The sequence below is a fragment of the Manis pentadactyla genome, chromosome 4, assembly GCF_030020395.1.
Source record: "Manis pentadactyla isolate mManPen7 chromosome 4, mManPen7.hap1, whole genome shotgun sequence".
Taxonomy (NCBI): Eukaryota; Metazoa; Chordata; class Mammalia; order Pholidota; family Manidae; genus Manis; species Manis pentadactyla.
Genome location: NC_080022.1, coordinates 54,715,815 through 54,739,674, shown reverse-complemented (window position 1 = coordinate 54,739,674; position 23,860 = coordinate 54,715,815). Strand labels below are relative to the sequence as shown.

Below are 23,860 nucleotides of genomic sequence, written 5' to 3'. Positions count from 1 at the left end.
TGTGTTATCACCATTAATTTAGTTGAACAAGCCAGAAACCACTGGGTGTCCATGGCTTCTCCTCCTTTTTCCTAATTACACATTCAACTGAATACCAATCCCCATCCAATCTGCCCGCCATTGCTCCCATTTTTCTCCTCCTCCTTACTCTCGCATCTACTTCCCTGCTCAAATCCCTCGGCATTTATCATCTACCTCACTCTGTAAGTCTCCTCTTTAGATTACCAACCTTCAAACTTCCTCTTTCCAAAAAACTCTACATTGTCTCCTATTACTTTATTATCTTACTAAAATACAGATCTATATTTAGTTTATTTAAAAAAAAACTTTAATAGCTTCAATGCATAAATTTGGATAAGGCCAAAACTTCAAGACCCTTCTGGTTTTGACTCATGCCCACCTTTTCAAACTTAGCTTTCCCACCTTTTATTTAAGCCATATCTCTATCCATAGCCTCTTATGTACCCTGTAAACACTAGCATTCCTTAAATATGTCATTTTGTCTCAAGTAGTCATGCTATTTCTTCTGCTAAAATGTGACTTCCACTGCTGTATAGCAAATAGATAGTTACCCAGCTTCAAAGTCAATTCAAATACTAGCTTTCACTGTTGCCTCTCCCCTCCAAAGAAGCATTAATTGCTTCTCACCTGTGTTCCTATTTAAGACGTCAACACATTTAATTCTATTAATTTGTTTACATCTTCTTTTCCCAGTGAAGTCCGAGAATATTGAAGCTTCATTCATTTTTTTCAAACTCCTCTGAGCCCTGGGTAACCACAGATCTTTTGACTTCTCTACAGTTTTGGGTTTTTTCCCAGCATGCTTTATAATTGGTATCATGCAATACGTTGCCTTTTCATATTGGATTCTTCCACTAAGCAACATGCATTTAAGATTCATCGATGTCTTTTTGTGGCATGGTAGCTTATTTATTTTTGTCATCAAATAATAATCCATTCTATGGATGTGCCACAATCTGTTTATCAATTCACCTATTAAGGGACATCTTGGTTGCTTCTAATTTTTGGTGATTTTGAATAAAGCTAAAAAATTTTATGCCGCTTTCTATGTGGACATAAGTTTTAAAATCAGTTGAGTAAATACCTACAAACATGGCTGCCAGATCATGTGGTAACACTACGTTTAGATTTGTAAGAAACAGCCAAACTGTCTTCCAAAGTGGCTGTACCATTTTGCATTCCCACTGGCAATGAACAAGAGCTCTGTGTTGCCCTACATTCTTGCCAGCAATTGGTATTGTTTTTTGGATCTTAGCCATTCTAAGAAGAGTGTACTGGTATCTCATTATTGTTTTAATTGGCAATTCTCTATGACAAATGATGTTGAACATGTTTTTAACTGCATGTTTCCCATCTGTATATTTTCTTTGGTTAGTTGTCTCTTCATATCATAGGCCCATTTTCTAATTGGATTGTTTGTTTTCTTATTGTTAAATTTTTTAAAGTTACTTGTATATTTTGGATACAAGTTCATCAGCAGATAAGTGTTTTGCAAATATTTTCACCCAGTCTTTGGCTTGTGTTTTTACTTTCTTAACATTTCACAGAGCAGAAGTTTTTACTTAATGAAGTCCAACTTATCAATTTCTTTGTTCTTCACAGGTGGTGAGTTGGTGTTGTAACAAAAAATTTATGGCCCAACCCAAGGTCACCCATGTTTTCTCCTCTGTTATCTTCTAGGAGTTGTATAGTTTGCATGTTACATGCTCCATTTTGAGTTAACTTTTGGAAAAGGTGTAAGGTTTGTGTCAATTCTTTTTTTTATATGGATGGTTAATTGTTCCAGCATGATTTGTTGAAAAGATTATCCTTTCTCAACTGAAATGCCTTTTTCTCTTTGTCATAGATCAATTGACTATAAATTATTGGTTCTCTATTTGGTTCCATCAGCCAATGCATTGATTCTCTGGCCACTATAATATTATCTTGATTACTGTAGCTTTATAGTAAGCCTTGAAATCAGCTAGTATGCATTGTCCAACTTTCTTCCTCTTTAGTATTGTGCTGGCTATTCTAGATGTTTTGTCTTTCACATAAAGTTTATGATCAATTTGTCAGTATCTACAAAATAACTTGCTAGGATTTTTATTGGAATTGCATTTAATCTATAGATCAAGTTGGGAAGAGTTGCATCCTAAAAATGTTGGATATTTTAATGCATGACCACAGTATATCTATTTATTTAAACATTTTATTTTTTTCAATATAATTTCATTTTGGTATATATATCCTTCACACATGTTAGATTTATATATAAACATTTCTCCTTTTATTTTCATGTTATTATAAATATTTATTATCAATTTCAAATTCCAATTGTTTATTTCCAGTGTATAGGGAAGCAGTCAATTTTATATTTACCTTGTAATCTGCAATATGGCTATACTCATTTATTCATTCCAGGAGGGTTTTTGGTCAATTCCTTGAAATTTTCTGCAGAGGCAATCGTGTCATCTGCAAACAGACAGTTTTAATTCTTCTTTTCCAAACTGTATACTATTTACTTCCTTTTCTTGTCTTATTGCACTAAGTATGACTCCCACTTTAATGCTGAATAAGATTGGTCAGACAAACATGCTTACTTTGGTTCCAGTCTTAGAAAGCATCTAGTTTCTTACTATTAAGTATGTTAACTACAGTTTTTTTATAGAGGTCTTCAAATTGAGAATGTTCCTCTTTATTTATAGCTTGCTTAAAATTTTTATGATTGTGTGTTATATATTGCCAAATGCTTTTTCTGCAACATGTGATAAAAATATATGATTATCTTCTGTCCTTTTCACTGAAGAATTTCTGTTATCATTGCCTTCAGGGCAGAAGTGTTGACAATGAATTCCCTCAGGTTTTGTTTATATAAAAAATCTTTTTATTTCTCCTCCACTATTGAAAGATAATTTTGCTGATTATAGAATTCTAGGTTGGTGACAGGGTTTCTTTCAACACTTTAAATAATTTACTCCACTCTTCTTGCTTTCATTATTTCTAACAAGTAGTTTGCTTTTTAGTAATCCTTGTTCCTCTATATCTATGATTTTTATTCTTTGACTTCTTTCAACATCTTACCTTTGTTTTTAGTTTTCTGTAGTTTGAAAATGGGATGCCTAGTTGTAGATTTTTTAGTATTTATCCTTATTGGTATTCTCTAACCTTCTAAATCTGTGGTTTAGTGCCTATCATCAATTTTGGAAAACTATCAGTCATTTCTTCAATATTTATTCCTGCTCTGTTGATCTTTCTTCATTTCTGATATCTCAAATATGCTTATGTTATACCTTTGGAAATACTCCCATAATTTTTCGATGTTCTTCTGTGTGTGTGGTTCAAGGAGGCAGATCTCAGTTATGACTCTGGATTTGCCTATCTCTCTAGATTTGAGGGTGATGATTGGTTCTGTGACCTCAGTTCTCAGTTCAAGAAAATTGTTGATTCCCAGTCTGCTCATCTTTTTTCTTATTGTAAGGATGAGAATGATGACTTCTGAGCTCTTTACATATCAGTGCTGAAACTAGAAGCCACTTCATTAACTTTCATGTTCCAATCTCAAACAGAATTCAGTAAATAGTAATTGGACAGACCTAAAGAAAGTTGTCTAGTTTTGTTTTTGAGTCATTGTTGCAACTGCTAAGGCTTATAAAAAGGAATTCTGAGTAAAGGCATGAAGACTGGGGACCTTGGCCAGATGTAGTCCATGACAGCTTGGTAGTCTGACCTCCACAAAGATATTAAGTCATTGGTGGATGCTGGTGCTACTTCTTTTTTGGCCAAAGGGAAAAGAGTGTTTGCACGCCATTTGCTAGCATGAAATATTTTTGCAATATTTTCAAAGCAGCTGAGCTCCTAATATTCATAGTACTCAAAAAGTTATACTGTGTGTACCAAGCATAGGTAGGCAGTAATAGCTCAATTTTGTGAATTCATAATATTGTGTAGAGATAAATCTTGAATTCATGTGGATAGACCAAAGGCTATAAATTTGAAAAATGCTAAAATAATTATTAAGTAAGTTCCTAGGTAATACAGTTAACTGTAGATGGGCCATCAGATTTCACCTGTGCTCTGAAAGGACAACCCACACTCAAAAATAATTACAAAATTAAGACTTGAAAGAAAAGCAGAGCAAATATGAGACACGTTAAAGGAGAGATGGCACATTAATAGAGTCCAGGCCTAGATGGGAAAAAATTTCATAGGTAGAATCATCCGCTTTGGAAAGGTGCAGCTAGATAAAAATTTGTTTGTACAGTGGATGTTTTAATAAGTCCAGAACCGAAAAGATTGAGGAATATGTTAAATAAGACACAATAAAGAGATCAAGTACTAAAGAGAAAATAAGAAAAGTAATCCATGTAGGTCTACATGACTAAAGAAGAAAAGATAACAAAACAAGAATCAGATTAGACTATTATAAACTCAGATGTTGTTTTTTTTTTTTTGAAAGGGAGAAGAAACAGTAGAGGCCACAATGTGTTTAACAGAAAATAAGAAAACATTACTCAGTGCCAAGAATATCCATATACTGAGGCATATGGTTAATTTTATGTGTCAGCTTGGCTAAACTAAGGGATACTCAGGTAGTTGGTAAGACATTATGGGTATATCTGTGAGGCTGTTTCTGGAAAAGATTAAATATTTGAATTGGCAGACTGAATAAAGATCACCCTCGCTGATGAGGCACCATCCAATCCTTTGAGGGACTGAATAAAACAAAATGGAAGAGGAAGGGCAAATGAGTTCTTTGCTTCATCTGGGACATCCTTTCCCACATGCCCTTGGACATCAGTGCTCCTTGGTTCTTAGGCCTTTGAACTCTGACTGGGACTTAAACCATCAGCACCTAAATTCTGGAGCTTTTAGACTCATACTAGAAGTGAAACCATGGTCTTTCCTGCTTCTCAGGCCTTTGGACTCTTACTGAATTATACCACTGGTTTTTCTGGATCTCTAGCTTGCAGATGACAGATTATGGGACCTATCCAACTTCTTGGCCTCCATGAGTGAGTTAGCCAATCCCTACAACAAATCATTCATATATATTCATCTTCTGTTAGATATCCTATTGGTTATGATTCTCTGGAGAACCTTAATACCTGAAGAAAAACAGTATCTTCAGAAGCCTAAGTGAAAGAAATAGGCCCTCACTAGCCCCCTAGGAGTAAAAGTTTCATAAATATGAATAGAAGTTTTAGTTCAAAGTACTCTGAAGACAGCTTCACAGATTAAACAAATGTGAGATAATGGAGCCTTTATCCCAATGTGGGTGAAGAACTACATAGCATGTAGCTATGAAAAGTTTCTGATAATAATGCACTAGATTATTTCAACTAACCCTTTGCTTTAAAAAGAAAGAATGTATCTCCTTACCTCCTTAATATCATCAAATAAGTGACCAGTTAGTAAGAAAACAGCAAGTCAAAATCTAAAGGGACATGTCTCATTAAGGCCATAGGATGAACCACCAATGCTGCTTTGCCCTGTGTATATTTCTCATAGAGAGCAAATATGAACATTGGTTTGATGGCCTTAAGGCTCAAGAGGAACTGCAAACAAAGCCAAGCTATGCTTATGCTATGGAGTCCAAAAGGAGAGTATCCCCAGATTAAACAGTAACCTCATAGGGGTATGCTCTCAGAGTAAAGGTAAAATAGAAGAAAACCAGCCTAAAAGACTGGAAAAGTCCTTAACAGTTTAAGAACATGATCCAGCCTAGATGGTTGAGAGGAAAAATATAAAATCATCCTAGAAATGTCCCAATGACCCCCTAGATCTGATAGAATAAAACACAAATTTTCTATATTTAAGCACACTTTCTTCTGCTGCTTTAAATTGCGCCTACAAACAATGTTTCAATGACAATGAACAGCATACAATAAGGAAAAAATATTAAATATACCTCATAAGCCTAATGAAAGGAAAGAAGCCAGATGTAAATGAGTATATACTGTGTGATGTCATTTATATGAAGTACAAAAACAGTAGTAATCAATGTTGTTAGGTGTAAAGAGAAGGTATGACTGGAAAGGGGCATAACAATGGCTTCTGGGGAATTCATAAAGTTCAGTTCCTTGATTTGGGTGCTGATTATGTAGTTGTGTCCAGTTTGTGAAATTTTATCAAATTGCACCCTATTATGTATACTTTTCTGTCTGTAGATTATACCTTAATAAATAGGTTTTTTTCCAGTAAAATAAAGAATCACCAGAAAACAGGTTGTAGAAAACAGACCTATTAAAACTTCAGATATTTAAATGAGCAAAGAGGTAAAGTAATTATTCTCACTATATTTGAAGAAGTTTTTTAAAGCTTGAAAATATCTGCAATGTAGGCATGCTCTAAATTGGTCCCCAGTGGTACCCACCTCCTCGTATTCTTGCCCCTGTACTAACCCTCACCTTGTGTGTGAACTAGACCTAATAAACAGAATAGTAAAAATAATAGTATGTCACTTCCAAGATTAAGTTGTAAAAAGAATTTGACTTCTATCTTTCTCATCCTCTATTGGTCTGTCTCTCTCTTTGAAAACCCTTGATTTAGGAAAAGCAAACTGCCATGCTATGAGTAGCCCTGTGGAGAGGCTTACATGGCAAGGGATTGATATTTCTACTCAACAGGCAACAAGGACCTGAACCTGTCAATAACCATATAATTGAACTTGGAAGCAGATCCCATTCAGTCATGAAATGACTTGAAATGACTGCATCACTGGACAATAGCTTGATTTCAGCTTTATGAGAACTGAGTCAGAGACACTCAGTTATGCCACAACTAGATTCCTGACCCACAGAAAATGTGACATAATAAATTCTATTTTAAGCTACTAAGTTTTAGGGTTACTGGCTATGCAGCAATGAATGCAGCAAATAATGGGAAACTGCATACAATAACCTAGCATATTTTTAAAGTGCATAAGTAGAAACTCTAAAAATAAAAAATACAATACTCAAAACTGAAAAACTCAATAAAATAGGTTTAACAGCAAATTAGACATAGTTGCAGAGAGAATTAGCAAACTGGAGGCAAATCTAAAGCAATTACCAGCTACAGCCCAGAGAGGCAAACAGATAATTTATAATAACATGTAATTATAATTAATATACATATAACACCTTATATAATTATATATAACTATAATATATAGAGAGAGATTACAAGAAATTGAAAATAAAGAAGTAGGTCCAAAATACATTAATCAGAAGTTCAAAAGAGAGAGAGGTTGGCAGAGAAAATATTTCACAAGATGATGACAAAGTATATTCCAGATATCATGAGAAAGATACCAATTTACATATTCAAGAAGATCAGTAAATCTCACGTAGGATAAATAAAAGGAAATCTACCCATAGGCACATGAAAACTGGACTTCAGAAATTCAGAGACAAAAATATATATGGCAAATTATTACATGAAATAAAATAGACTTATAGCCAATTCCCAATAATAACAATAGAAGCCAAAAGGCAAGGGAAAATAACTAAAAGTGTTGAAATTAAGTAACTGTTACACAATTTAAAAAACACTCTCAAAAATGAGAGCAAAATAAAGACCTTATCAGATAAACAGAAGATGAGAGTAAATTCTAAAAGACTTATTCAAGCAAAAAGGCAAGTGATCCCAGATAGAGGGTCTGAGATACAAGGAATTAAAAACAAATACATTAGCAAACATTTAAATCTAAATCAAAGAGTACAAAAAAAATTCTAGTGTATTGTGTGGAAAAATATATAAAGAGAGATAATGAAAGTAGATTAAAAAACTATAAACAGAAAGGGCTAGGAGTCTAAATGTTTTAAGATCCTCATAGAGGAAGGTTAAAATTATAGATCTTCAAGGTTGAGTACTGGCTTATTTTCTAAATTTGACTGTAGAGACACTGCTTGGTAAATTTGATAGATCAATGAACTCCTTTAACTATGTAAAAAATGAAGCTCACCAGAGACTTGGTATTAGATTAACATAACCTACATGGGACTGAAGAAAGCTATAGCCTTTCCAGTGGAAGATGGCTTAGGCTGCAGCTGATTAGGAAACCTCACTCTAAAATAGGTGTCAAGAACCCTCTTAAAAAACTAGAAAATTAAAAGTATAAGGTGAATAAATTTGAGGACTTAATTTTCTTAAACTTTAATTATAAGGGCAAGAAACTTTGATTTTAGATTTATTATTTTTACATACTCAAGCAGTGGTTGGTATTGGAGGAACAGTCTCACAAAGACAGCAGGCAATAAGACTGTCCTGATACACTTCTGCTATCTCCCTCTAAAGAAGAGCCAGGTCCCTCATGTGACCCCAGACTTAAGACACAAGGAGGGAAAAAAAAGTTGGGGAATGTTAAGGAAAAACATGCTTTTCACACTCTTTAATGTGCCTTCTAAATGTCAGGAATACTACTAGTTTAACATTTGCTGCTTTCCTCTCTGTCCTTACTCAGTCTTCCCCAGGAAGAAGTAGTAATTTAATCTGTGTTGGTGTTTCCAGAAGGAGAAACTGGACATGCATAACTCAATCCTTCCTATTTTCTCACATGAGCAAGATTTCTACAACAATTCTATGCTACAAGTTTTATAGGGGTAAATTCTCCTTCTGAGAGAGAGGCCTGTCCAGGTGTAAACCTCCAGTTACTGGGTGATAGTTTGTATAATTATGGTGTTCAGTGTTAGAAGCCCACTTGCCTGCAGACATAGACTATATATTCCAATATGAAGATTGCCAGTAATACAGATAATCTCTTGTGTTCATAAGTGACGTCTTCTTTCAGCATATTTCCAATGTTCATTGCAATAACTCAGGTGATGAATCCCCAATAATAGAAAATGCTAATTCTGGCTACTCAGTGGATATATAACAAAGAGCATAATAACAACATCAAAAAACCACTAAATGCTAGTTATCATGCTATGTGCATCACAAACACTTTCTTTAATTCTCACCACAACCCCAAAAAACAGGCATTTTCATCTTCATTGTTTATTTGGGTTTTTGTGGGATAAAGAAACTCATCCAAAAGGTAACAGGAAAGGAGTCCACCCAACAGGACTTAGGTCCTTTCTAACTCTTTTTTTTCCCATGATAAATCAAATTACTATCCTTACTATATTCCAGGCCTTTTGCCTTCAGTGATGGCCAGCTCCCTTCATCAATGTGTTCTCCCAAACAAGAGCTAAATTTATATCAATGTCTTTCTATTTAACCTTACATACATTGGTCAATACCTTTCATTTGTACTCACACTGGAATTCTTTCACTGGCCTTAAAGATTTGATCAGTAGCACAAGGTCCTAAACTTAGGACACATTTAGCACACCAATCAGGAATCAAGGTCAGTTTCACCCAGTTGTAACTGTTGAAGCAATTATTAGAGCAGGAGCCATCTCTTAATCTAGTCGGGAAGAGGGGCCATCAAACTGGCAAGCCAAATGTAGTCTACTGCCAGTTTTTGCAAATGTAGTGTTATTGGAACAGTGCTACGTTTATTCATTTATGCATTGCCTAGGGCTATAGGCACTATAACAGCAGTGTTGATTTGAATAGCTGCAACAGAGACTTGTAAAGCCCACAAAGCCAAGAAAATTTACTATCTGGACCTTTACAGAAAAAGTTTGCTGACCCTTGGTCTAGGCATGAAGATTGACTCCATATACCCAGTGCTCCAAGTGGCAAGCAAACTCTTTCTCACACCTGATCCTGGAGTGCATCCGTTACATATGTGAACTTGCATCAAGTTGATGGCAATGATACTTGGAAACCTACTTCCTCACTTTCAGTCAAATGTCTTTCAATGAGACTCCTCCGACAGCAATTCTACCAGTCTTCAACTTACAATATTCTCAAGGGCTGTAGAGAAATGCTTTTAGTTTCTTATATTTAAAAATAGATTTAGAATAAATGAATACTCTCATACATTAAAAAGTATTCAGATAATTGAAATAAAACAGACATGTTATGAATGAGTTACTAGTATATGGTGTTACTGACTGCATCACATAAACTTTCTGGATAAAGCTAAATCATTCATTTCACTCTAAATTACACCCAGCAAGAGGCTATTGATATTTAAGACATTGTTTCAAATTTTCAAAGGCTTTATTGAATATGATCAAGAGGAGAGAAACTGACATTTATGGATTACCTCACATATGCTTTTTACTAAACCATCTTACCTTATAGAGATTACCACATGTCATCCTCACAATCGCATATGAGATGAGTATTATTATTCTCTTTGTACAAATGAATACATTCAGCTTAGAGAAACAGACAAGCATGCCCCAAATGTCAGAGTCTGGATTTGATATTTCTACAGGAGGAACAACTCTGTAACTCCCAAAGTGTCCTTGAGTTAAATGAACTCAAAATTTGCAAGGTACATTTTAATTTAGATTGTTATTCCAACAGATATATTACCAACACTTGCCAAAACTAGACTTCTGTGTGCCAGTCATCACCTCTTTAGTTGCTGGATTGTGAGGAACTTTCTTCTGGGGAAGAGTCTGAGTTAGTAGTAAGGGCAATCAGAGAGCTCATGAAAGTATACAGTTACCACTAGCATGAAAGCATGTCAATATTTTAACAACTGGCACAACTGCACCAATGCCAAATTGCTGAAAAATAAATCTGTGGAAGGCTTTAAGACTCCAAACATACAATTATGCAGAAGCAAAACCAAGACTAAGCATACAAGCTAAGGGATTGAGTAGGTGATAATGGAGCAATATGCCCATTTGAGTTTTCAATAATTGGCTATGACTGTTCTAATGTTAATTTAGCTGAACAAGATTAAGTCCATGCTTCTAAAATTTTTCACCCATTCCCCCTACAAAGTGTTAACTCACTTCTCTATCACACAGACTTATGAACAATTTCATGCTAATAACTGTGATAACTGGAGTCTCAGTGATCTAATTCTTACTGTATTGGATAACCACCAACTAAAAGATACCCTATATCATTCAATGAGTACATACTGGGCTACTCCTCACACTGTAGACCTCAGCAAGTATATAGGAGAAACAACAAAAATCACAGATTTTAATGATTTACTAGAATGGTATTGTACAATAATTTATTTAGTTCTCCTCAATAAATGATTTAAATAAAAAGTGATTTTTAAAGCACCTTATTACTACAATTTATAATTAAATAAAATATAGAGAAAAAATTTTTTTATTTTAAGTTTAAAGCTCTATGTTATATAACATTTTCCAGGTAATTCTTGGAAAACACTTAAAAATTATGTAGAGAAAAAAGGAAAAAATAAAATGCTAATTATTAAATATATGATAAATACATATTTGAAAGAGTACCACTGCACAATTTTAACTACAATTGTAAGACTATATGTTCCTGATTTTTCAATACTAGATTAAAATAGTCTGTTTCACAAATATAGACTCTGCGAAACAATCAAAGCATCTTTCATAGCACAATTTCATTCCTCTTTTGATTTATAATGAAGTGTTTTATTTTAGAGATAATCACAAACTGAGATTAGTCAAGTGGAATTATAATTTAAAAAGCTAGGAATAATTATATAGAGAGTAGAGCAATAAGAATATTTCCTATTATATATACATATATAATTTCTTTAGGTACTCTGATATGATTTTACATCTCTAAATTAAGACATAGTGATACACAGTGAATAGTTATTTTTAAAAAACTAGATCATAGGCAGTAATTTTGTTTTCCCTTGACATTAATAAAAAATGTATTTCATTCCTTCAATAGGCTCCCTCCAATCTTAAGAGGTAGAAAATATCTCCACTGTTTTAAAAAGGCCTTGTCTTGCTACCCAAAGGGAAATAATTCTCAAAATATCAATAGCCTTAATTATTCCACAGATAACTAACATTATAGTAACAGAAAATTGTTGTTATAGCAACTGGAAAATAAAACTTAGAACTGACATCTAATTTGAGGCTACTCACCACTCCTGGCTTACAGTTGTAATAGCAATGCTTGGAAGTGTCGCCAAAGGTAGCGTGGTCGGTCTGGAAATGCCATCGCCCTCGGGAGTCCTTGCTCTTTCACTCTGTCTTTGGGACAGTGGTGGTAACTGTAAATTTCCTGAGCAACACCTTCTCCCTCTCCAGAGGTCGATCCCAAGTGTGCTACTAGAAGAACTGTAGGATTTACTCAAGCTACATTCAAAATAATCTTTAACATTCTGGAGAAACCACATAGAAAGAAAAAAAGAAGAAAAATAGAATGAAATTGTAATGTTTAAATCATGTACAGTAGAGCAAAATAAGAAAACAAATGATAAGCTGTCACTCAGAAAGTCCTGATTCATGATCTCACAATCAAAATCTACCATTGACATCAAAAGAAAACAAGAAAGGGGAGTGGGGTAGTGGCAAATTCTCAACTTTTACGATGAACATTATCAGTTGGTGGTATTTAGGACTATTGGTGATATTTATCAGTCACAGTTTGTGGATTGGAGAGCTTTCTATCTTCTTTCTCTTTCCCAAGTTTTTCTTTGCTAACATGAAAGCTTATAACTGGATACGTATTTTGAGAATCAATGTTTTCATTCTGCAACATGGAAACAAACTATGCTAGCTAAAATATAAAGCTCCTTGTCTAGAGTTCTAAAGGAATTTTCTATATCAGGACAGCAATATGCAGATAATTATGGGTGTCTGGCTGTTCTTGTTTCCATAAAAGGTCTTCTCAGGGTTGTGGCTTCTTTTCTTTCTTCCTTCTTTCTTTCTTTTTTGTCAATTCTATAAGAGCTCAGGAAAAGAAGAATATACTTTATCCAGTCCCAAAACGACCTGCCATGTGTTCAGTACATGCCCCAATGCTGACATGAATGAAATATTTGTGCAAAGATAAAGGCATTGCACTGTAACCAATGATAAGAGTTACTCATTCTTCCTACATCTCGTGGTGACTATGGTTCCTGGTACTGTTGGGAGTGGGATCCCCATATGAGCCTGAAGTACCATTCCTACCAGCTCAAAGATAGAAAACATCACAACACTGCAAATGTCCACTGATAACAACTTGGAGCTAAAAATATATTAGTCGTTCTTCACTTTTAACAGAAAAATGGAAGTCCAACCACTACTGGTTGAGGACTTTCACCAGAGGTTCTAAGGAGAACCTGGGACTAGACTTCCTAAGGTTTAAACAAACAAAAGTCCTCTACCTCCACTCCTCCACCCATTCCTATCCTAGTTGATACAAGAATAATTAACTCAAGTTTAAGGGTCTAGCTGCGTTCATACAACAAATACTTGTTGCACAACTATCATAGTTTTGCACTGAACTAAGGATACAACAGCAAATAGAGGCATAGTATCTGCAGTCATAGAACCTATACTCTAGTAATTTATGCTTATCTGATTGACAGAAGACCACATTTTGATGATGAAAATCTGGATATGGATAGCTCTGACAATTTTCAGCATCCCCACTCTCTCTACCTGGAAATAAGATAATTTAATGTTTTCTTGTGCGTGACTTACAGTTTTCAAATACCACTTATTTGAAATTCAGTAGAACCACAATTCAATAACAGGAAGAAAACAAAACAATCTAGAGTTTTCCAAAGTTTGAAATATTCTGGAATGTGTCCAGTGTTTAACTTTTTAGTAACTGGTTACTTTATTAAATGCAATCAAGGCCTAGCATTTACTGTAGTGTATGTGTTTGTGTGTGTGTATGTGTGTGGGTGTGTGGGTGTGTGTATCCTTTAGAAATAAAAGGTGAGGTGAAAACTTAGTACATATGTTTCTTTCTCAGAAGACTCACAGACTCACTGAGGAAACAGAATACACAAAGTCTTCCTAAAGAGATTCAAGAACAAACTAAAAATCAGAACTCATGACTACAAATCAATCTAGTTCCAAATATTCATATAAGGAAACTACTGGTTATCTGAAAAGCAAAGTTGTAAGCATATACTTTAACTCCTATGCAAGAAATACTGTACCAGAGAACAGAAATAAGGATATCGTTTAGTTAAGTCACCAACCACCATAGTTTCCTAATGAAGTTTTTGGATATTTACCTCTTTTAGAAAAAGAAAATATTACCAACTAGGTAACTGTAGTAAATGAACTAAATGGGTACATTTTTGGTATTTGTTTTTTTAAAAGGAGCAAAGTCACACCTACCACAAAATATCTCCCACACTGACTTGCCAACAGGTTTGAATTTGCAGAATTGAAGTCGTTCTTTGAGTTAAAAAATTTGTTTCAGAAGACCTCAGTTAACATGGAAATACATTGCCACAAAAGAACATAATGGCATAGCGTTTTAGAAATTAAGTCAAATATTGGAAACATTAAAATTGTTTTACAAACACTCAGCGACCCATGCAGTTTTTCTTAATTACCTCAAACCCTCTAATTCATACTCATAATTTTACAGTACTCACCCCAAATTGCTACCATCTTCAAGGGCAAAATCTGGTTCAGTCAATTCTCAGTTACTGAATTTGTGATCTTGAACTTATTTTCTATTTTAACCATCATGATTCTGGCTGACTACACCACTCATGAGATCAAAGGTTTTTGGAAAAGGAACATTAATTTGAATGGTACTTCTGGATATCGCAAACTTTAAAATGTGTCAAACTGTCCCAAATTCACCCAAGGGAATTATAATCTCAAGGGAAATGACCCACTTGTGGATTAGCCTCATGTTCCTGGATAATTTTTTGTTTAAAAATCAGTATTTTTGCCAATGTAATTCCAAAACATTATCACAAAGGAAAAGCTAGTGCGAATCTGCACACTAAGTAGGAAAAGTTCACAGGGTGGAAGGGAAGGGGACACCAAAGAGACTGTGTACTATCCTCATATCAAAGCAAACAAAGTTAAGATTACTAAGTGTCAGGATGAGGCATTTGGTATCTAAGTAGTCAAGGCTTTATTACTATTGCTGTTATTTTGTTTTGTCTTTTGTTTAATCTATTTTGTTCACTTTTAGATCTTACTCTAATTTTGAAGTTCTTCTGATTAAACTCATGGTGAGAAAATGGGATCAGGTACTTCCAAGAATTTCTAGTGTGCTCAAGTGCACATTCAGTTTAGACCATAGGCCAGAGTTCTTCAGAATTCTTCATAGGAATCACCAAATGGCATTTAGGACCCCGATCAAGGCTAACTGTCATGATGCTGTATGAGACAATAAAGTAATTTTGTCTTTGAAAAATGTGGTTTTATCATAGGTAACTCCCATCAATTATAATAGTATAATGTCAGCATTTCTCTCTTTCTCTCTGTCATTTGTACAAACATCTCATGGTTCTTCTCTCCTAGTCTTTTGTCATGTTCTCCTTTTGAACTACTCAGCAAACCAGCAACTCCTACTCCTCTAAGCTATTCTGTAATCCCATTAGTCATAATTAATTGTTCATGTTCAGTACTTGAATAGCACTTAATTTACCCCTCCCTTCTGGAACCTGTTCCCAAATGCAAAGTATTGAATACATGCTGTTCCTATGTCATTTATTGTATTAAGTCAAAGTTATCTGTGACTGCAAATAAATGAAGGCATTTGTATATTCCCACAGAGCCAAATACAGTGTCTTGCATGTAGGAAAGACCTTTGCACATGCTATTCCTTTGACTAGAAACTTTCTTTTCCCAGTTTCTCACAGGGTTTACTCTCTCACTGCCTATATGTCTTCTCTGTCCATATGTTATTTCCTCATGTTATCCATCCATAAACATTCTATCATCACCATCCAATCATTCTTTGCCACCTGACCAACTTCACTTTTCTGTACATCTTTTACTGCAGCTAGAATAATTTTATAATTATCTATTTTTGCCCTCCCCTCAAGAAGATAAGCTCCAAAGGGATAAGGATTCTGTGCTATTTCTTGCTGTGTCTCTAGAACCTAAACAGTGTTTAGCACATAATAGGTGCTAAATTAATATGAGGTGAATTAATTAACATGAGTTGAGATAAATGAAATAAAATATCCTTAACTTAAGGGTGAAAACTTACTTCAAGAGTATGGTATAAAAATGTAAAATCTGCTATATTGCTCTTATGGTGAGGAATAAATACTGTGTGTAACATTCAGTATGATCTTTTGCACTGTACTTCCAAGATTGAGGTACATAGTGAAAAGTTCTAGGTCATCACCATAGACTAGAAATTAAATGCAAGCCACAAGTGGGAGCCAAATGTATATTAAATTTTCTAAGAGTCTTATTTAAAAAGTAAAAAAGAAACAGGTGAAATTACTTTTAATAGTAATACTTTATTTAGCTTAACATATCCAAAATATTATCATTTCAACATGTAATCTATGTTAAAAATTATTAATTAAATATCACATAATCTTTCAAACGTATATACTGTATATCCAAAATCTAAGATCTGTTTTATGCTTACAGCACATCTCCATTCAAACTAGTGCTTAAGAGTCACATGTGGCTATTGGCTACTATGTTGAACAGTGCAACTCTAGGAAATAATTACCCACTTCAGTTGGATTAATATTCTTTGAATGTGCTTTTCTTTTTTATACATTCTCCCCCATCTTTTAACTGTGACAACAAATGCCTCAGAGAAGATCAGGATTATTACTATAAAAATGCAATAAAAAGAAAGAATGGTTGTCTATCTTTTATAGATGGAATGCATTGCTTAATTTTATTCTTCCAAAAAAATTGAATCTTGGAGCACACAGTATGTAAATAGTATTAAGGCACAATCCCAAGCTTTTTTCCTTTAAAGAAAGAAAGGGTTTCTAAATTCCAGAAGTTCCCCTTGAGATATTCTGAGCAGAGCATGGAGGTCTGAACATAGCTTTTTACCACCTGAGATCTTAGAATATGAATTAGGGAAGTTTCCATGTAGTCGAGGAGGAGAGAAGGGAGAAAAAAAGAAAGGAAATACAACACCAGAACATTAACCAGCACCTTCAACACAAAAGAGTAGAAATGGCAATGGCAAAGGAGAGTATTTTGGAGGTCAAGAGCTTCATAGCACAGCTAAGTTTTCCTGTGCACTTGTGGGTCCTAGAGGTTCCCACAAGCCCCAGAGGAACATGGAAGGAAGCCAAGAATTAGCCTCAGCTTACCTGCCAAGGGTTTGCTGCAGCCTGAGGCAAAGGATGAGGACTCTATAGGATGAGCTGGACAGGAAGAAAAGCTGAATCTTTTGACCAACCGGAATCCCACTGAAAGGTTAGGGAAAGAGCCCAGGCAGTGGGGCAGAAGGTCAAACTCACAGCGAATTGAGGTCCACTGCCTGTGCTGAGAGCAATCATCACTTGAACAACTGTCACATGCCTAAGCAGCATGGGACCAAGGACTGAGACTGACACCCAGACCTAGGCAAATGAGCTGCTCCTCACGTGGGCAACAGGCACTAGTCAGAAAGGACAAAATGCACACCTGTTACTATGTTAATTAATGTTAAGTCTGCTTTGCCCAATGCTGTGTGATTAAAGAGAAGGTTAAAAACTAGGACAAATCCTGAAATACTGGGCATTTACTTAAAAGACACCACTTCACATTAATTGGCAAGTTCAAATTTCTCTCAGGCCCTCTCCCATCTGTGGAACAGAAGCTTAACAATAAGATGAACTATTACAAAGGCAAGGATAATTCCTTCTTTTTCCTCCCTCCCTCGGCTCCTTCTGTACATCTGATTAGTAGCATATAATTTTAGCTCAGTTGTAAACAGAAACTGAGTAAGAACTGAACATTTAAAGACCCACTAATAGGGGACTAGTCAACTGAAACTAAAGAAGTTAATCTCAGCTGACCAAAATGCAAAGCTATGAAGAAGGTGACTTTATAGATTTTTCAGATGACCTGGGACATGACTTCTCAAGCATGATGCGTATCTAGTCACTCTCGGATCTTGTTAAAATACTGTCTGATCTGTCGGGCTGATGTGTGGCCTGAGAATCTGCATTTCTAATAAACACCAGATAAAGCTAATGCTGCTACTCTGCAGACCACACTGGAGTGGGATGTGTGCACTCCAAACTTCTTACGAGCAGTTGTCAAAGACCCCAACATAAAAGGTCACTCTCAAGGAATAGCAGTAAAATAGGGTAAAAGTATGGAAGAAAATCATCACGGAGCTGATAATACAAGCAGTGTGGAAAGTGAACTTTCTAAAAGTTAAGATGACATACATGAGATATTGATGGTTTTGTGAATGAAAACCACAAAGTTCAAACGGAGCCCATATCCAAGCTGCAGACTAGGCAGCATTCCTGCTGTCTGTCTCATGGAATTCTGGGTCCAGCTGCTGGCAATGTCTGGGTCACAGAAATACCCATGACAACACTGGGGTGTTAAACAACCTGCCCACCTGAATTATAGAGTGACTTGTTTATTGAACAGACAAAAGTAGGTGGAATCGAGCAACTCTGACTTTTGGAACTTACATCATCAGCTGTCACCGTCATCACACTCCTGCTTTTCTTCATTATAGAGGTGAAAAATATGTCCTCTTAGGATGTCTGTTATTCAGTGCAGCTTTGCTGACAAGTTTTAAGACCTTTAGGGGAAAAAAAGACATAAAAAAAGAACCACTTGGTATCCTTAGGTAAATACAAATATGTGGTTTATTTGTATTCTCCAAGCTGATATTTGATTGTATACAATGTGTTCAGATAAGTAAATATTATAATTTTCCAGGCCAATTAAATCTGATATGTGAGGAAAGAGGTTCACAAAATACGAAAATCCAAGAAATGAGTAAAAAGCTACTGAGGACAGAAAAATAATAGAGGTTAATAATTTGGTTCCCAAATAATCAACTGTCATTAAGAATATACAAGTAATATTCATTTGTAAGTGGCTTTATACTTAAAAGTACTCTCTCACATGATAGTTCATTTAGCCCCCATAACAGTCTATGAGATTATTTTCATGTTTTTTTTTCCTAAGAGAGAACAGAAGATTGGAAAAATAATATGGTCAAGATAACACAGCTAAAACAAGCAGATTTAGAATTTAAGGAATAAGACCCTTTGTATGATACTATTGTCAAAAAAAGAAAAAGAAACTAATATAAGAAATATGACCCAAAAAAATCTTAATTTCAATATCACTAGTTTAAACCTTACATGTATAAATACATAAGCAAGCATTCAGCACAGAGAATATTAGCAACCAGTAGTTAGAATTCCCTGGTTTAAATTACACAAACCTGCCCATTTTTGAGGTAGAGATACTACAGGTCATGATATTTGTTTTGTGTAGATCATTTGAAGCCACTTCAGAAACAAAGAACCTCAGTAATGTTACCAAAAATTAAGGGTGTGTCTGGTTGTGCAGCTCCAGAGGAAAGCTAGTTAAGCTAGTTACTGGTTTATGAAAACCCAGGCTATTAAGACAAGCCCAAATTTAAAGTTCAAGCATACAATAGTCTACAAGAGAATATGAAGAATTCTGAGTTTACAAAATTGAGCTGGAAAAGATATACTATAGAAATCACTGAATCCAAGAAGCGTTAGTCCATATGGTGGTTTCTCAAAATCTTGGTATAAAAACTGACCTGCTAAGCTCAAGAAGCTCTTTTGTTTTTTCACTCTGTACATTTAAACTCTTAGTGCATGCCTGATTTGAAAAGCTCAAACATGAAGATATATATAGATTAGGAACGTGATGGAATTGTAGCTGTGTGAGTAGGAATACTAAGTAGTGGCATTGTACCATCACCCAGGAAACCAGGGTTGAATTTCCAACACATAATTTGACTATATTATGCAGGAGTTGGCAGTGGAACTGACAGTAGATAAGAGGATGGGGGAGGGAGAAATTTTGCCTTTTTAAGTGTTCTAGGAAGACAACCCCACAGGTTTGCCAGGTGTTTGATTCAATATGCAAAGGAAAAGAATTTCCTCAGTACACACAGAGGAATGATTGGAATTAGTGAGGCCCTCTAACACTGACCAAACAGGATAGGCAGGATTTTACAGCTGTTACTCAAAAGCTGCTTGAAACCTATCAAAAGTAGACAAGTAACAGACATCTTTTATCAGTTATATTCAATCGAGTGCTTCTGTAAAGTAGAATCTGAAAAAAGTTTACATTTTTAAGTTTAAAAAAAAAAGGAAGATTCAAAATTTAAATGTTACATGCAGGATACAGAATTAGATATACCCAATGATTATAACTGTAAAAATAAAACCAGACAAAGATATTAAAGAAGCCATGTAAAAATGATAATAATGCACATCATGTAAGGTTATAAGACATTTTTCTTTCTTTTCCATATTTTCCAAATTTTTGGTGATGTATAATTTTGTAAGCCAAAAAATTATTACATACACACACACACACACACACAAAGGGCCCACAATATACATGAAAATATTAACTTATCTTTTAATTATTTTATTTCTATAAAACTTACTGTGTCATACATTTTGAAGAGAGTGCCAACTGAATTTGCACAGCTAATAAAATAAAATACATATGTCAGTGTTTCACATCATGTCGCAAAATGAAACACATTGACTGATAAGTTTGGCCCTCAGGACTATCAAGGTATAAATGTTATTTGTAGTCAACTTCAGAGAGTTAAAAGTAGTGGAGAACGGTTCTGGGAAGAAAATAAGAACACCAAAGTACTCTCTAAAAAATGGCTTCACATACTAAATTAGTGGGAAAAATATAGGAAGCAAAGTTTACTTTTTATCTTATGTCCATTTTGCTTAATAGGAAATATACTTAAAAATAGGACAAAACAACATAACTGGAGTAGAATTCTCTAGGCTATCTTCAGCAGGGAGGAACAATGACCAAGTTTTCCCTGCAGAAATGAGGAGTAAGACTTGGGATCCAAATGCAACTCAATGCAAATCCAGCCCTCAAGAATTTCAGATCTAGTTTAGGAGGAAAGATTTACATATCTTAAATATATACTTGGTAAACGGTAAGTGCTCAAAAATATTTGTAAAATGAGTGAACCGAAGAGTAAAATTAAATGCTAAAATCCTATTGGTGGATAAAGCTCTCCTATGAGATTAAGAAGAGGTTGGTGTTGGGTTTCAGAAAAGGTTTTGGAAAAGTAATGAGGTTTTTTTTTAGGTTTAAATAATAAGCAGAACTTGTTAGTGAGATAATAGAGAACAATATGGCATGTAAAAATACAGAAAGGAATTTACTGTATAAAGTTTGTGGTGCATATAGGAAGATGCCATGCTAAGGAAATTTAGAACAGGCAGAAAGACAAAATGTGCCAGAGTAACATCACTACTGATGCAAGTGAGAGTATTTTTCTGAGGACATGGAAATAAATTTATATTATATAACCCTTTGAGTATGAGAGCTTACTGGATAAATTTATGTGCCTTCAACTGAGAGCATGTCCTGGCTAGGGAAAAGCAGGATCTTCAGTTACAAAGCAATTTTCCAAGTGTTATACACTAAAGATAATTTCACTTTTATATTCAGAAATAAACTCAACATCTGTTATATAAAAAAAGGAAAAAGACAGGAGGGATTATTTTTTGGACATTCCTTCTTTGCCCCTCCAAATCCACTCCTGCACCTTTTCTATCCCGTCTATGCCTTGGCAGCCTGGTCCTCAGGGACTGGGAACATGGGCTATCCAGACTTCTGGCTCCTGGGTGTGTTCAGCCAATAGGAAGCAGAGGCAACAGACGGAGGTCAGAAGGAAAAATAGGTCCCTCTCTGCTGGCCTGTGCCCTCTACTATAGGTCACCATTCTGGAGGCACCCCTCTTCTAAGGGGACAGGTTTCTCTAGGTTCCATTAAATACTGCCTCCACTTGACCCTTCAGACATAGGCTGGAAGCAGCTTTCCACTTTTGCTAGCCTCATGCTGCTTCATCATCCCCTTACTGCTTATCCTAAATCCTGCCCACATTAACTGCAAACAGTATCTCCATTAAACCCTTTTTTCATGCCTTTTGGGAGTGCAATCTGTTTCCTGCTAGAAACTTGACTGGTAATAGATTTGCTGTAAAACCTCTACAAAGCCAGAGGGCAATTTTAAAATATCTCCCCTCAGTGCCCAGTAGAGTTACTGACAAAAAGCAGTGTCTCAATAAATAATTGTTCAAAGAATGAATGAATAAAATCTAGTTCAAGGTCTAGAATGGTTTTATGGCTTTTAGAAAAGGTCAGCAGGCATTATCTCAAGTTGCTTTTATTAGACAAAAATAATTTTATGACACCACTCTTTGGTGGCAATAGTGATTTGTTTGGATATTCTAAGAAATGTTATAATACGTTTCACATTATAATATGTTATTATATTATGTTATTATATAATAACATACAATATCATTTATTACATATTATAATATTATATTGTTATGATATGCATCACATAGGAGAATAAGGGTTATAAATGTTGTATGACTGCTGATTGTTGATGTCAATTGCCTTTTATTTAGGCTAACACAGATTGAGAATTTATGTTATGCTAGTTCAAGAACTATACGTACATGATTTCAAACGTGTTTCATAAAAGTAGCCAAGCAAATGAGGTAGACACAAAAATCACAACAGGTGAGGAAATCAAGTCTTGAAACAGTAATGAAATATGTCCCAAATCACACATCCCACCAGTTCAGACTAGAACATTTGGTTCTAAAGCTAAGCCTCTTAACCTATCACCATGGAGCTGATTGGGTCTTATTCACATTATTTCAAGATAGAAGTGAATGAAATGATTTTTATTTCATTTTCTGATGTTGGAAATACAAGTTAAGTCAATCAGTTTTCTGGAACTATGTTCCCTAATCATGTAAGAACAAAAAGGAGTAATTTTTTAAAAGATACTGAAGTTTTTCAATTTCTCAAATTAAGGCAAATGTAGACAAGAGAAGAGGTCAGGTTCTCCTAATTTGAGATTATTCTTCCTTTAGCAAAATTTGCTTCTCACTAAATCAAATACCATATGCTTCATTAAAACAAAGTAATTCTAAGAATTTCTAAGGTGATGAGTAAGTATGACAACTGTAAGTTCCATTTCTGGCATATTTTAATCATTTTCCTGTGGTTTTATGTTTTACCACCTAAAAGATGCTTTTAAACTTATATTAATCTTTCACAACATTCTGTTATATTCATAGACTATATAATTTTGCCTTTCCTCTTTCTTCTTTCTCCACAGAGATTAAAAAGCTTATATGAGGGAAAGGACCCTGGCTCCTAGAGCACTAGTGTGAATTTCTCTTTCAACAGGTTGCAGTTATCAGTACTAACAATCCTGGCTGATAGAAATTTCAATGAATAATTCTAAAATCCTACAAATGCTAGATATATGCTAGACCAAACTATGAAGAGATGAGAAAAATAAGGGAAATACTTTGAGTTTTTAAGAAAGCTGTTTTTTCCAATTTAAAGATTGCCCTTTATTCTGAGATGATGCTCAAAATAGTTTTGTGTGTGTGTGTGCGTGCGTGTGTGTGTAATTGATTTACTGAGCATTCTGAACTTGGTAGTTTATAATACGTATTGTTTTTAATTTTTCTCCAATAACTGCTTTCCATCTATAAAGTCAAACCTATTTTATCTTCCTTAATAACAGTTCAGATTGAGCCCATAATTCCAATTTATGATTGCTTTAAATCACATATTCTTCCTTTTTCCCAGTTCAATGGCCAGGTTCTGTGGGGTCCCACTCAATGGTCTGGGTGTAAGACTCGGAGCAGGAAGAAGGAATGGTCTACTCTTGTTTTCTTCCTCCCTCCTTTCCTCTTCAGGTACTAGCTCCTGCCACATTGCAGCAGAGTGGAAGAGCTAATGAAAAGGAGCAAAAGTCTTCTTACTTAACTGGGCATTTAACTGTAGTTCTCTATTAAGTGCCACTGCTTTTCTGACAAAAAGAGATTGTATTCTGATGTCCTCTCTAAGGCAGGGTGTCCAAATGCT

General features: G+C 34.9%; 1 protein-coding gene across 1 annotated transcript in view; it reads right to left on the bottom strand.

The window, feature by feature from the left end:
• PDE4B (phosphodiesterase 4B) overlaps positions 1 to 18,504 on the bottom strand; it is a 431,325-nt gene extending 412,821 nt beyond the window's left edge. The window contains exons 1-2 of the mRNA XM_036911326.2: positions 18,392 to 18,504; positions 11,943 to 12,181 (exon numbers count right to left, since the gene is read on the bottom strand). Of these exons, the coding sequence (XP_036767221.2) occupies positions 11,943 to 12,181; positions 18,392 to 18,433 (281 nt within the window). The 5' untranslated portion in view covers positions 18,434 to 18,504. The remainder of the gene's footprint in view (positions 1 to 11,942; positions 12,182 to 18,391) is intronic.
• Between the last annotated feature and the right edge of the window lie 5,356 nt (positions 18,505 to 23,860).